The 14,796-nt window shown below is 33.0% G+C and overlaps 1 protein-coding gene across 1 annotated transcript; it reads right to left on the bottom strand.

Moving 5' to 3' along the window:
- Positions 1–315: 315 nt before the first annotated feature.
- Positions 316–6,840, bottom strand: LOC132730567 (putative amine oxidase [copper-containing]). Its single transcript, XM_060716531.1, has 3 exons — positions 4,871–6,840; positions 3,987–4,166; positions 316–1,471 (listed from the first exon to the last, which is right to left on the bottom strand). The coding sequence occupies exons 1-3, from the start codon at positions 6,776–6,778 to the stop codon at positions 1,160–1,162; spliced, it is 2,400 nt and encodes a 799-aa protein (XP_060572514.1). The 5' UTR covers positions 6,779–6,840; the 3' UTR covers positions 316–1,159.
- Positions 6,841–14,796: the final 7,956 nt, after the last annotated feature.

The following is a 14,796-nucleotide window of genomic DNA, read 5'->3' as shown; positions in this document are numbered from 1 at the left end:
CTAGTGGTTTTAACAACAGAATCAAACACCTCACATCTGTTCCAGATACTAATACTGGTGTTCATGTGTAGGGAATCTTGAACGACTTAAGCATAAGAATGATGTGAAAATATTGATCACTTTTATCGCCTTTATTCCTTACTATTCCTGGTTAAATGTGATACATTATGGAATTTTGCTTTGTTAGTTTCTTACTTACATTAAATATCATATACATTTTTTTTTCTTTTCTTTCATTTTTTTTTAAACAAAACCATACTTTTCATACCCAACCCTTTTTGATTGGGTATTAAGTCGCATCAATAGAGTACTTTCCGGCTGTACTGGTAGAGGATTATTTAAGGCACACGAGTAGACCACCGACCATGTGAGGATCTAAGCCCCTGCCGCGATTTGAACTAACAGTGGTGAGGCACAAGTGAATTGAAGTCAACGATCTTAACCACTCGGCCATGGACGATCCTTCCTTTGCATAGTTTGACTGATTTCTTGAGAAAAAAGTTCATTTCACTAAAAAAGACACTGTTTTCGGTTGCCTGGACTGGTATTCGAACCCCAGACTTCTCACATTCTAAGTGATTACCACAGGCTTCCAGTTCCAATATATAGTTATCAATAAAATGTAACAAGCAAACGACTCAAACTCGAGAACGTATTAGATAGGGTTCGTTATCCTTAATATATGATATTAGAAATAGAAGAAATATAGAATGCTCAAGCAGACTTAAAATGATGTACATGTAAATGATATATATAAAAAAAAATAACAATTTATAATACATTATGACGCGAATTCGTTTTGCTGAACAAATTACCATTGCGTATCATTAATATTTGTTTACAATGTGATGCTAACATGCACAATAGTGTAACATTTAATCCTAGTTGTCAAGTCCTGACAATTTAGGTGCATAACGTACACAATTGCATCTAAAAACATACTAGTATATATTAATACCTATGAAAATATTTATACATGTGATAAAATAACATAATTAATAATCATATTGCATTTGATTACGAGTTTCTTGAGCATAAGTATAAGCATATGTCATGACGTTTTTTCACAATCACTGATCCCAAAGAAAAGAATCTTCTCCATGAGACTAAAGTCTATTGTACTCCAATACAGGTGATTTCCTTAATCATATGCTACTAATTATACAACACCCAACTGGCCAAATATACTGTATGGAGATTTCTTTAGATTCTCGATAAACATTGACTGTCTTGGCTTACACTGTGCGTTATCAGATTTCCCATATGTTTCTATTCTTAAACCTTTACTATAATCTCTTTGTGATTCCGGTTCAATCCGTATGGCATCTCCTGAACCCATAGCAGGATCTTCGTCAAAGTAATTGTATGGCAGAAGAAAGAATCCTAGATCAAGACCAACAGTAGGAGTAACGGGTATGTCCTCCATATGAGGGATATGATGTATTCCCAATGTAACCCAGGCCACTTGATCCTGATTCAAAAAAGATAATTACAAAAAAGTGAGAAAAAAATGTAATTACTTATGAACTACAACGCAAAACTATGATGCGCTCATATTCTGTAAAATCCTGAAGTTACAAATTAATTAAAGACTTTAGAATTTCACAAATATACATTGTATATACACAATGTACTAGTAATGGATTTTTGAAAAACGTATATACATGTACAAAGTTACACACGTTTGTTCCGAATGCTCAACCTTTTTCAAAACTAGATTCATGTAAATTATTTCCTTTATCAAGGGGCAGGACGTGAAGTGGTTGCACACTTGGTTCAGGCGAGCGAATTGGTTACAAACTTGACAAAAAGGTGAACACGGCGTGATTTTTTGAAACGGGTGAACGAATTTTTGCCAGGCAAGTGGTTTCTTTGTAATTTTGAAGTTCATTAGTATGTCTATTCCACAACTCGGTTAAAGGTTTCAGCATCCTAGAATTTGTTTTGACGAAGTTATTGAAGATATAAACTGATCATGTAGATATTTTTAAATTTGACATGTGACTGTTCTGGTCGGTTTTTCTCCTAATTTATTCGAATTTGTAAGTTTAAACTGCATTTAACGATAACAAACTATGTTACTGTCAATGCTGTATAAATGGTTTAGTTCGCAAGTCCGAAGATAACGTTCAATACACAAAAATATCTTGTTCAAGCACATTTTGGTTGCAGACTTATACTTCAAGCCTTTTGGGTTGCAAACTTTTGTGTCAATAATGTGGCATGCATATTTTAGCGAGGAATAACTTATCATTTTTTTAAATAATAAGCAATATTAAGGCAATTATACCCGTTCATCTAATAAGAAATATATATACAAATTGTGCATGCGTGCAGATATATCCTGATACAGGGTCTTTCAAATAGATATAAAACACAATATGCTAAACTGAAGTTCAGTTGTGTTTATCTTCATCATTTTTTCTCCTCGATATACTTCTTTTCTTTTTACAAAGTCTTAGGACTTTTTTTATATCTTGGCATGACTTACTGTAAAGGAAAAGAAGGAAAAATAACAACAAACAGCTTTCATTATTGTTCTTTTTTGAGATTTGAAATAAATTTGATTGTATAGTAGATAAAAACGATATTAACATTGACACAAGGGCATTATTCACATGTTTCTTTAAATTGTTCCTTATTATTGACCAATCGAAACATCTTCCAAATCCCCTAACTCGAACAATGACTTTAAGTAGTTTTGTCACGTATCAGTCAATGTAAATAACCAAACGTAAATCATTTATATTATGATCTAATAATCAAAATCATCTTTAGAATACCAATTGACATAGGATGTACATCAAATCCGAAATATTGTAAACAAGCATGTCATTTTAACTTTCGGTTTGTAAAAGTATTTTAAGTACATTAACATACTTTATGTCTAAGGCAACTGCTTATCTTTACATACGAAACAAACAAATTAACATTTCTTGTGGTTTTGATAAACTTTGGAAATTTTACCGAGTAATATCGTATGTGTGCACATGTCCTTATGTTTATGATGAAAATAAATCACTTACATACAACAGTACTCTCACATACGTTTGTTTTGTGTGTAGTTTTCATTTGCATTTTACATATGATGACATATTTTAGAATTGAAGTATCAATAAATATTTTTCTATATGCTATTCTTTTACTGATGATTATAGTATTGAACTGAGAACTATGCAATTTGAAACATAAATTGCATAATTGTTGTAAAAGAAGAAAGTATAAATAACATTTATGACAAAAACAAGTAACAGTACATAAATGTCAATAATTGCCATTGAAAATAGGTTAATAAATATAACCTTCTACACTCCTTTTGCAAAGATTTATTATGGAATTCAATAGAATAAGAATAAGTTTGCAACCAAAAATGCTTGAGGTATAAGTCTGCAACCAAAATGTGCTTGAACAAGATATTTTTGTGTATTGAACGTTATCTTCGGACTTGCGAACTAAAACATTTATACAGCATTGACAGTAACATAGTTTGTTATTGTTAAATGCAGTTTAAAACTTACAAATTCGAATAAATTAGGAGAAAAACCGACCAGAACAGTCACATGTCAAATTTAAAAATATCTACATGATCAGTTTATATCTTCAATAACTTCGTCAAAACAAATTCTAGGATGCTGAAACCTTTAACCGAGTGTGGCATATATATTGCATTGTGGAAAAGACATACTAATGAACTTCAAAATAACAAAGAAACCACTTGCCTGGCAAAAATTCGTTCACCCGTTTCAAAAAATCACGCCGTGTTCACCATTTTGTTAAGTTTGCAACCAATTCGCTCGCTTGAACCAAGTGTGCAACCACTTCACGTCCTGCCCCTTGTTTATCGTCGTGTATATTGGAATATAAACCAGAATGCTAAATTGTAATCGTTCTGAAGAAAATGATCAAATTACCTCATTAGTTTAAAGCTTAAATTAATCGAAAGGTACATCAAACTGATTACACAGACATGTAAAAGTTTAAATTACCGTATCAGTAATGGTCTCATTGTCGTCAATGAAACTCTGGAAGTCAACAACTGGGTTCATACCGTCATACATAGCATACACTGAACTGCTTCGCCTTTCAGTTTCCTTATATTTTGTTACAGCTACCTGATAACGTGCCCACGAAATAGCCGGTTCCTGTCCAGTACCTTCTTTGATAACCTGCAGGGAGTTGGACGTAATTTGGTTATTATAGCAAGAGTACAATAATGGCCCTGGATCGCTCACCTGAGATACATCTCTAGAAAAGGTCACAATTGTCACCTTAATTATGGTTTAGGTTGTTTAAAGAAATTGTGGCGGACACACAAAGTGCTCCGGTTAGCTAATAAAAAAGTCAAAGCAATGTTATCTTCCGAATTCTTTAGTTTTCATTTATGTGGCACCAACACAGTGTATGCCATATCGCGACTTTCCAGCTTGACTGGCTGAGGAAGGCCAAAGTCCTTGTTGGGATTTGAACCCACAGCGTTTAAGGGCAAAATCTTTCGAAAAACCAATGTCACGTGTCACAGCGTCAGAAGTCACTGTCGTCGGACAGTAGCATTCATGTGTGGGTTTTAATTAACACAATGTGCATAATAATAGCAGTTTATCATATTACTAAAGCGTCATTGGTAGGTTTGTATGTAAATCAAATTCTGTTACAAATGTCTGTGTCATTATGTAGCTGAAATATACATTTAATGAATTCATTAATATTTTCTTCTCATTCTTGGACCGTCACTAACGATCGCTCTAATAGCACTTACAGCTCTTTGATTATACTGAAATGCTCTTGCAATTATTAATATCAGTTACGTCATTTAGAAAATAGATACAAACAACAACAATGTAGTTTAATGAAAGCATTTACAACATCATACCTGTTTTGAAGTTCCTCTCGTAAACAGCCTATATGCTCTTGGAGCACCGGTAGAAGATATAAAGTCCTTGTTGTAGAATGTGAGATATTTAGGTACATCAAAGTCAAACTTCAAAGCTGCCTCTTTTTCTGATCCAACCAATTGACGAACCATTTTCGTCTGATGATACTTTCGATTCGATTTTGGAAACATTGTGTTATCTACTTCTTCGGGAACTATTTCGATCGTTTCAAATCTATTTTTATGTCCATGAATATCTAAGTCAACTTTTACATGAAACATGTGGTGGTGAATATTTCCGGTAATATGATCGCGCAACCGGAAACCGTAGCTATCTTCCGGTGGATGTCTAAAAGATGTCAATATGTAACCCGTTGATATAATTTTATATTCCACAGCCCCATTCTGATGGAAAATAAAATCAATAATATAATCGTAATTGGCTAGCGATGAAATTGTTCTAACTGTCAGTACTGTATCCATCATTCCTCCATAAAATACCCGGTTGCCTTGGTAAGTTAGATGTCTCCTTAACGGGGTACCTGTATTATGCTCAAAAACACAAAATGCTCGCTCAAAATGAATCGGGTCTTCGGAATCATCAAGAACTACATCGGAACTCAAATAAGTTGAGTGAGCAGGACAATCTGCACCGGAAACAAGATATTTCGTTCGGGATCCAATCATGGCTGCGCTATCAACATAATCTGCAAAACGTTGAGTAGGACTATTTGCAGAATAAAAAACAGCAATTTCTTGTAGACTCATTTCATAAGCGATTCTTTCGTTATTGTACCGGATGTCAAATATTTGAGGGCCACTCATTGTTGACATTCTTACGTCAAAACTCCAGCCCATGTATTTAATATGGCGCCCATGAATGGAATATCGTTTTCCACTCGGTTCAAACTCCCTCGGCGGTAGTAAACCTTCCTCCGGAAACAAAGTTCCCCTCCTGTTCATAGTAGAATACCAGTTCTTGTTTATGGTTGGAAACTTAATTTTAGTTTTAGAAATTGCTCCTGAATCATAAGCAGTAACAAGATCATCGACCGAATTATACATATTGTTTCCATAGTATATTTTGTCTATTCTGTATTCATCAACCCTGGTGCTTGTCATGTCCATCAGTACAGAAAAGTCTAGAGGATTAAGGCTCCAAAACTCGCCAACAGGTGCAAGCCAGAACCATATTTTCCTTGAGGTTGGTTCGCCTGAAGATACTGGTGACATTGGAGTTATCATTTGAAGATCTAAACATTTGTCTAAACACTGGCCAACTTTCCCTCCGTAACTTTCTTCTAAAATATGATTAATTTTGTTTTCTATTTCATGTTTGATTATTGCGATAGTCCCAAAATATTCAGGTGTTGATAAAGGGCGATACGTAAACGGTCGTTGTTTCTCTGATCGTTTCTCCGTTGGATTTGGAAGTGGTCCGACAATTATTTCTTGCACAAAAGGATCCTTTTTGTCACCCCGATAGATAATAACCTTCCCTTCCCTTTTTGGTGCAGGCCCTGATTCATCCAGAAATCTCAAGGTTTCCTCTTTTTCTGGAACATAAAGTTCCATTGTATATATAAAGCTTTTATTTGTATGAATTTCAGATGCATGAACAAGGTTTAAATCTGGCTGTCTATATAAAAATCCTTTAATTGCTAAAATTTCATCTTTTGTAAGGTCATAAAAAGGCGGAAGTACTTCCGGAGGGTCAAGATTTATGTTTTGATCACGAGACGGACAATGTTCCTCTTCGTGAAATGACGATATTTTAACGTTAAGACGATGAATGATGATTCCAGACGCTATGAGTATCCCGACAATGATAAAACAGAGTAGTCCAACAACAACATAGCAAACACGAGGTGTACGCCGGATGATCGAAGGTTGCTTTGTCTTTGACATCTTTATCTTGAAAGTAAATAAAAAATATCATATTATATTGACGATATTTGTCTGTTTGTGTGTGTGTGTGTGTAAGATGAAATTTTATTTCATCGAGTGGGCTTTGATATCAGTATTCTCACGAGTGGCGTAGCCATGAGTAAGAATACTGTTTTTAAAGTTCACGAGTACACAACAAACAAACAAAGTTTCTTTTGATTTTATGGTTAAAACAATTTAAAACGAAAATTCTTAATAATAACGATACTATTAAAATCTGTTTTCCCCATCGAAAGCCTCATTTACTCGAATTTCTCATTAAATGCAAGAAGTCTAGGGCTGAAAAATAAGTTTGACAGTCAACGTTAAATGGCGGTGATATTATTCATTTCATTAAAAACATATGAATGATCGCTTGTTTTAATAATCAAAACAAACAATTCTAGTTGAAGAAAAAGTCCAACCATCCATCCATATTTCTGTTACTTACTGCTAATTTATATTAGAACCGGCTTTGTTAAATGTAAGCGGCCGCCATTTTAAAAGTTGTGTATTTCACGGGAGCAAAATAATTGTGTTTGATTCAGAGGGATACCATTTTGATTTGTTACTCATACACCTTTTTAAAAGAAAGAAAACTTCTTTGAGGATTGAAACAGACAATAAATAAGTGTTGACAGAAGTGTAAACATTCAAAAAGCGGCTAGGAAATTGGGAAACTTGGAAATTGTTGAAAGGCTGCCTAACGAACGCTGGGTTGTTTACTTATTCTTCGGGCTGATGGCTGTCCTTGCTTCTCAAGTTTTCATAAAGCATACGGCAGTTATTGCTCGTAGGATTCTTAAATATATGCCCAGATGTCATCAAGAGCCATTTTGCGCGTGGAAGGAACGTATTTTTCGGACTGTTAAAATGAAACAAAAAAAATAAGAGTTGGTAATTTGAATGAATAGAAGTAAGTTTTCTTCTTTTTATTTCTTTTGACATTTAAGTTATTTATTTATTTATTTATTTCAGCTTTGCTTTTCTCTGAACAGTCTGACATTGTCAGAATTGTCAGCAAAAATAAAATTGAGGTACCACATGGGAAAAATCTTAAGAAAGTAGTTTCGTCATTGTTCACTGTGAAATTATCAAATATAATTTTCACGGATAAATCAGTAATACACTGAAAAGCATAAAATAAAATAATATACATTTATATAATAATAATAAAAAGATTTTTTTATTTAAAGAAGTTAACACACGAAGATATAAAATCGTAGAAAACAAATAACATATTATCTTAATTTTAAATGTGGCCTTCTTAACAATATATAGAAACACAAACACAAAAACATCATAAAACAAGAACATTAACATCTACTTGTGCTTAGTTTTGCATTAAAAGTTTGTCACAAACGCTCTTTTTAGATATTAAATATCATTTATGTGATTTTCATTTACAAATATTTTAATAAATATACATGTACACGTATTATACTGACATAATGACAGAGTCACGATGATATTTATTTGACCAGCAAGATACGTTTTTATACTTATTTTGAAAAGATGTGAGAGAATTAGAAGAACGAATGTTAGATGAATTCCAGTATGAAAATTACACTTTTCATTGAACGACATCCAACCAAGTTCTTTCAGTATATCTTTATTTCTTATTCGTGATGTTTACTTTAAGATAATCCTTTCAGCTCTTATTTGTTTATTTTTATACCTATTTTATTTGAATACTTTAAATTTCCTTTGTAATTTTATCGATGCCAAATGAACCTAGCAATTCTAAAGAGAATAAAATATAAATGCTCGACTTAAACCAAATGTTACGAAAATTACTTAAATAAAACCATGAGTGGGACTGTTTGAAAGTATTGATATATATACATTTATAAATTAAAAATGAAGTCGAAAAACTGCCTCGACTCAAAGTAAAGATATCATGAACATGACTGGGAATCACCAGAACTGCGTTAAATCCTACAAAATATAAACAAACGCATCCATCTAAGAAGGAAAAATATATGTTTTCATTTATTTATTTTTTTGTTGGAAATGACTGAAAACCAGATATATGTATTAACACGCTCCACTATTTTTCGCTTCATTTGGTATATGTTACTTGAACGTATATTTTGTAAAAACAAACGTTATAGCGAACTTGCAACTCGAAGCGGGTCAGAATATTTATGGATACGACGCAGTTCATATTGCTTACATATCCCTACATTTTTTGGCAAAATTATTTAAGTCTGTGAACTAAAATCACAAAATTCATTTTGGCTAGCTTCGCTCTTAGTAAACTATAGTTATTTGTGGTTTTACTCTACGCTCTAGCTTTAATGAAAGCAAGGATATCAACAGTGGCCTTGTGCATTAATTCAGACAAAATGTTGCACTGGCAGAGAACCATCAACATTTTGAAGCTAGCTAAGTTCTCCATACGAAGGAATAAAAAGTCCCTGGTGGTTTTCGGATTCACGGCAGTTAGGGGCAAGTGATTTGAAGTCAGTAAACATAAACAGCTCAGCGTCGGTCGGATACACCTGTCTGGTTTGTTGTTGTTTTTTTTTCGACAAATGAGACAAATTTAGGTCTGATTATCGCACAACGTTTTCCATTGACTTAAGACATCGTATCTTAACAAACCTTAATTTTGAGCAGTCATAATAAAGTATGATATTTCTCATTAATTCAAATTTTTGTAATCTAAATACTTTATACCTTCTCATTCAAACAGGTGATTCTTTTGAATGGAGGGGAAACTTCTACAATGCTATCAAAGCATACATCTGTATCAAGATTAACGGTGCGAAGCGTAAACTACCTTAGCAAAACAGACACGTACTTTACAAAATAATTTTTAGTTGTATCATTTATAACTCGATTTCGAAAATTTAAAGTTCATTATGGAATAGAATGATACTGTGTTGTAGATATTTAACCAATCTAGAGTAACTCTAGTCCGTCTAGACTCATCGACAATAAAGAAATGCAATACGGCAAAATAAGCGGTAAAGTTCCGCGCTGAACATAAAATGACTGAACGAAACGCATACCTTACTTGCAAAAAATATCGTAGCTTAACCAATTATAATATAATTTATAAAATTAATGTTCATTTAAGAGACGAATAATATTTTATTTATATCCCGATTTATGTTTCAACTGTCCTCAACGATTATAAAAAAATGAATACAATAAAATTGGCGCGTAAAAGACATAAGTAATTACGGAAATGTCGGAAATTTTGTTCATACAAACTAAGGTAGGCATGCAATTTGCGCATTCCTCTCTTCCAATAGCATGATACTTTTTAAAAAAAAATGCATCTCTTTCTAAAGAAAAAACAACAACAACAAAGGTCATTCCAGGTTAATACTGCGTCCATGAGAGGAACATGCAAATGTACTGCAAATGCAAAAGGTAACCACCCCCTATTAGTTTCAAACTCACGAGAAGTTTACAAGCATGCTAAGGCAACACTAGAACATGCTGTCATCTGGTTTGCGGATCACGTGTTTCAATGTGTTTTGCATTTGATACACTTTTTTCCGTAATATCTAGATGACAGGTGCTGAATGAAAAAAAATTTACAAAACAACAATTTTTCTTCAAAAACTATGTGTAAGGCAATGTTTTAACATGGAAAAACTCGATTTTGGGTAATTTCAAGTATTTTTATAATTATCTGTGTTAATCCATTCCCTCATATACCCGCTTTTAAACGTCTTTTTCCACCCCTCCCCCTTCAATTGATGCCCCAAATGGAAAAATGCCTTATTAAAGCTGGCAACACTTGTTTTTGTTAGAGAAATGTTATTTAAAAAGGTGATCACTTTTTCGGCGACCCCCACCCCTCGTTGCCATGGTAACAGCACATTTAAGACTGAGCATGCTGTTACAAAGGCAATGGTCCAGTCAACATGTGTGCCAAGTTTGATCGGTATTGAAACATTTTTATAGTTTCATAGCATTTTGAACTTGTAACTAGAGGCTCTTCAATAAAAACAGCCATTTTTCACAAAATGCTTATGCGGTATTGGGTTAAAAAGCGACCAAAAAATGAATCCTTAATAGAATTTTATTACATTTTTCATTTTCATGAAACCAGTAACTGACCTCTGCTATTGACTTTAATTGTATACAAGGTCCTTTCGCAAACAAGAAATGTTGGTGGACGTTACCAGCATACTTAGCGCATAATAGCTGAATTAAAGCCTACAATGAAAATACAACTGCGTCGTATCATCATTATTTTTTTGGGAAAATAAACATCTTTTTTTTTAATGACATTTTAGTAAATGATACAAAATTATGTTTTGAAGACTATGGTAAACTTTGAAACGGTATATAATGAGTTCGAAGGAAAACGCGATGGATAAAGCAATATGAACTGCTTCGTATCCACAAGACATTATATAATTTCTGACCGCTTTGTGTTGCAAGTTCGCTGTAGCCTTTTTTTACAAAATATATATATTCGAGCAACATGTACCAAACAAAGTGGGAAATAGTTGAGCGTCTTAATACATGCACATTTTTCATACTCTGTGACATTTGACGCAAAACTGGGGGCAGTGATGCAATGTCACAGGGTAGCGTGACTGGGACTCGAACCCGGGACCCTCGGAATATCGTAACGCGGCTCTACCGACTGAGCTATCCGGCCGCTTACATATTATCTCCCCTAAATAGTGAACAGTTCTTGAACCGTGGGCATACATATACATGTATTTGGTTTCCACTCCATTCCAACATAAAGAGTAATAAATAAAAAAATCTACCTTTTCCTTTCCAAGATGGCGGCGTTTGTATACGACGCAGTTCTGATTCCCAGACCTGATGTATATCTTACTCTTTGCTTTATCTTGTTTGTAATTCTTGTTACATTTAAACCCATGAAATAATTTCTAAATCCATGTACTTAGATGTGCTTATGCTGATAACTTTTAACTTTTTAGCTGCATTATCTTTGTTAATCCATTTTACATATGTTGTCAAAAAATAGCTCATGATCTAGTGTCTTCTGTTTTAATGTATCCCACATAAAATAAACTTGTGTCTTGTTTGTGTACATGTATGTTATGATGTCTTTCAAATAAAATAATTCTGTACTTTGTTAAAACTAGCAACGAAGATGACATATAGGTATTATAATAGTTATATCATATATGAATTTTTTTAACATGTCAGGACTATGCTAATAACCCCATGTCCCCCTTCCCTGACATCAGTACATCTCTACAGCAAACACTTGTGTGCTGGACAAGGACTATTGCTTAGTGGAATTGCAACCAATTTTAAGATTTTAAGTGTGTTTGACTAACGTTATGTTACAAGGGACATTTTGTATTTCTTAGAATACTCCTACTCTATATACCATTCCCCTATTCATCTCCATTTCATTTATTCGTCTCCTTATTCAACTGTATACTAATCAATTTATTAGTCCCCTACCGGTTTTAACTGGGGGAGACTAGGTTTACCCTCCCGTTCGTCTATTCACCCGTCCGTCAGTCAGCCCGTCCACAAAACTGGATCCTGGCAGTCTGAGGATTATTTATTTTCTTCCTATGTTGAAAAATTCGGTTGCTATGAAAACAAGTAGACTTAAAATACTAGTATGGCAAATATAACACAAAAACTGAATCCCGTGATAACGCAAAAAAATATTGATATTATTTTCATGAAACTTAAACTATGGGTAGATGACAGTCTGGAGATTATGAACACCTTTTATTTTCCTCCTATGTTGAAAATTTTTGTTGCTTTGACAAACAAATGAAATATGGCAAATATAACAATATTTTTGATAACTCAAAAAAGTACTGATTTTTATTAACTTGAAATATGGATAGTTGACAGTATTATGGTGATTATGCACGCTAAAGTTCACAACTTTTCAGCACTTTTTGTATAACATCTATATTTTTTAATGTACCTTCTTTAAACTTTACCATAAATGTATGTTTCTTATCATATCCCACATCATATGTTGCAAGGTTCAAAAATTCTAGCACCCTTTATTACCGGGGATATCAGAATTATCATCCTTGAACTTTCATGAAAAATGTTGTTTGTTTTCTTTCACTTCTTAATATCTGATGTATATTTTTTTGTCAGTAGCATCATTCGGTTTATTATATTAATTATGCAAAATATATGTCGGCGTCTGCATGCAATTAAGTTCATATTTCACGATAAAAAAATTTTTATTTAAAAATAAACTTTCCCTTTTAAAGTTTTCCGATAAACCCCTTCTTATTTCAAGCAAATATTTAATTTATAACGTTTTTTAAAGGAAAAAACCCTTTAAAAAAACCCTTAAATTTTATCTACCTGTTTTACCTTTTATGTGAAAATGTTATAGGGAAAGCCAAATTTACCCCCAAAAATTCAAGAACGGCTTTTAAACTGAAACCCAATACCGTTCAGTTTAAAAAAACCCTCTGACTAGTATGGGGAATTTCCCTTTTTCCTTTCTTTCTTTGAATGAACTTAACAAAAAAATTATACAATTCTGCAAATAAATCCCCAGTTTTTATGCCCCGTTTTTTAAAAAGGCATTTTTCAAAAATTTTTTGCGCTCAGGGAAATATTTTTAAAAAACATGGTTGCCGTTTAATTGACTAAAATAAACACTTTTTTAATTGGAAACGTTTCAAGAAAAATGCTCTGCCAAAATGTTTAATTTGTTTTGTAATCCGAAGCAATCATATATACTTAACCAAAACATAAACAATTGCAACATTTGGTAGCCTCGTTAATTTAGATTTATCAGTGTAATGAGTGGACCAGCTAAAGTTTACCAGGATTTAAATTTGGACATGTTTCTTCCCAAAAAGAAATAGTTTCTTCGGTGAGATATAAAAACTATTTTCTTATTATTAAGAAATTTGAAAAAGCCAAAATAAAATAGAATTTATGCCTTTCAAAATTTTTATAAGAAACATTGGGTTTTTGTAATTTTAAAAATTGTAAACAAAAAACTTTGACAGTAATAATCGAATTCCCAGAAATTTAAAGAATGCGAAAAAAGGTTTATGACCTCTTAAATCAGGTATTATAGAAAGCCAAAAGAAAAACGCAAGAAAAAAAATCACTCTAATTATTAACCCAATGGTTTTCATGATTTGAATTTAATTCTATGTACAAGAAAGTGATAGTAAAAATACAAATGTACCAAATATAAGTCCTGAACAATGTAGTTATAACACAGACATTTTTAGCCGGTTACACTAATCATATAAGCCCTCTAGCCACTTTTTTGTTTAGGAATCAAATACAAATGGAACTTGCAATGGTATACAAAAAGACAAAATAAGCCCTTCTGTCATTAAATGGTTTACAAACAAATTTCTGTCTTCCTGTTAAGATCTGCCAGATTTTCATGTAAAAAATGAACCAATTTTAAAGAAATACAACTAGAAAACATTTTACATCAATTATACCACACACTTAAACAAAGGAAAAAGACATCTGATTAATAGGTCCTAGATTCTAAATTGTTCAACATATTTTACAACAAGTAACACCTTTGTAATTTACAACAAAAATGCTGAATTTTTTATAACCTGGATATAAATCCACACGTCCGAAAGAACATTTCAGGCCAAAAATAAAAACTCTTTGGCGATTTTTCTTAAGTCTGTCCAAAGACGTTGGACTGAAAAGGGCATTTGCATTGTCCTTTTGCTCAGGGACCTTTACCTAGGTTTCAATTCTTATTCCTTTGAGTTAAAGTCACTTTGTATTTCCTCGCGTGTTCAATTTACGTACTTGTGGCATCCCCTCGGAAACCCATTCCCTCAGGAATTTTCCGTTAAAGTAATTAAAACTGGTTTTAAAAGAAAAAATCCAAGGTCAAGGGGCCAACTGTGTTGAGTGGACAGGGAATAATTCCTCCATATTGAGGAATGTTGATTGTATACCCAATGTCAGCCATGCCACTTCATCCTGAATACAGGTTTAAAAAAACAAAATCATTAAAATGATTCCCAATTCCAAAACATCCCATTTTTATTTAAAGGGAATTCTTT

Source organism: Ruditapes philippinarum, unplaced genomic scaffold, assembly GCF_026571515.1.
Source record: "Ruditapes philippinarum isolate M1 unplaced genomic scaffold, ASM2657151v2 ctg14987_1_1_1_1, whole genome shotgun sequence".
In the NCBI taxonomy this organism is placed as follows: domain Eukaryota; kingdom Metazoa; phylum Mollusca; class Bivalvia; order Venerida; family Veneridae; genus Ruditapes; species Ruditapes philippinarum.
Note: the sequence above shows the minus strand (reverse complement) of the source record. Positions and strands in the feature narration are given on the sequence as shown.

Bases quoted from the DNA above. Each gene is read 5' to 3' on its own strand.
- LOC132730567 (XM_060716531.1), bottom strand. From the start codon at position 6,778: ATGTCAAAGACAAAGCAACCTTCGATCATCCGGCGTACACCTCGTGTT. The intron at 4,167-4,870 runs GTATGATGTTGT...AACTCCCTGCAG, and splicing joins CGAGAGGAACTTCAAAACAG to GTTATCAAAGAAGGTACTGG. The intron at 1,472-3,986 runs GTAATTTAAACT...TTTTTGAATCAG, and splicing joins ATGAGACCATTACTGATACG to GATCAAGTGGCCTGGGTTAC.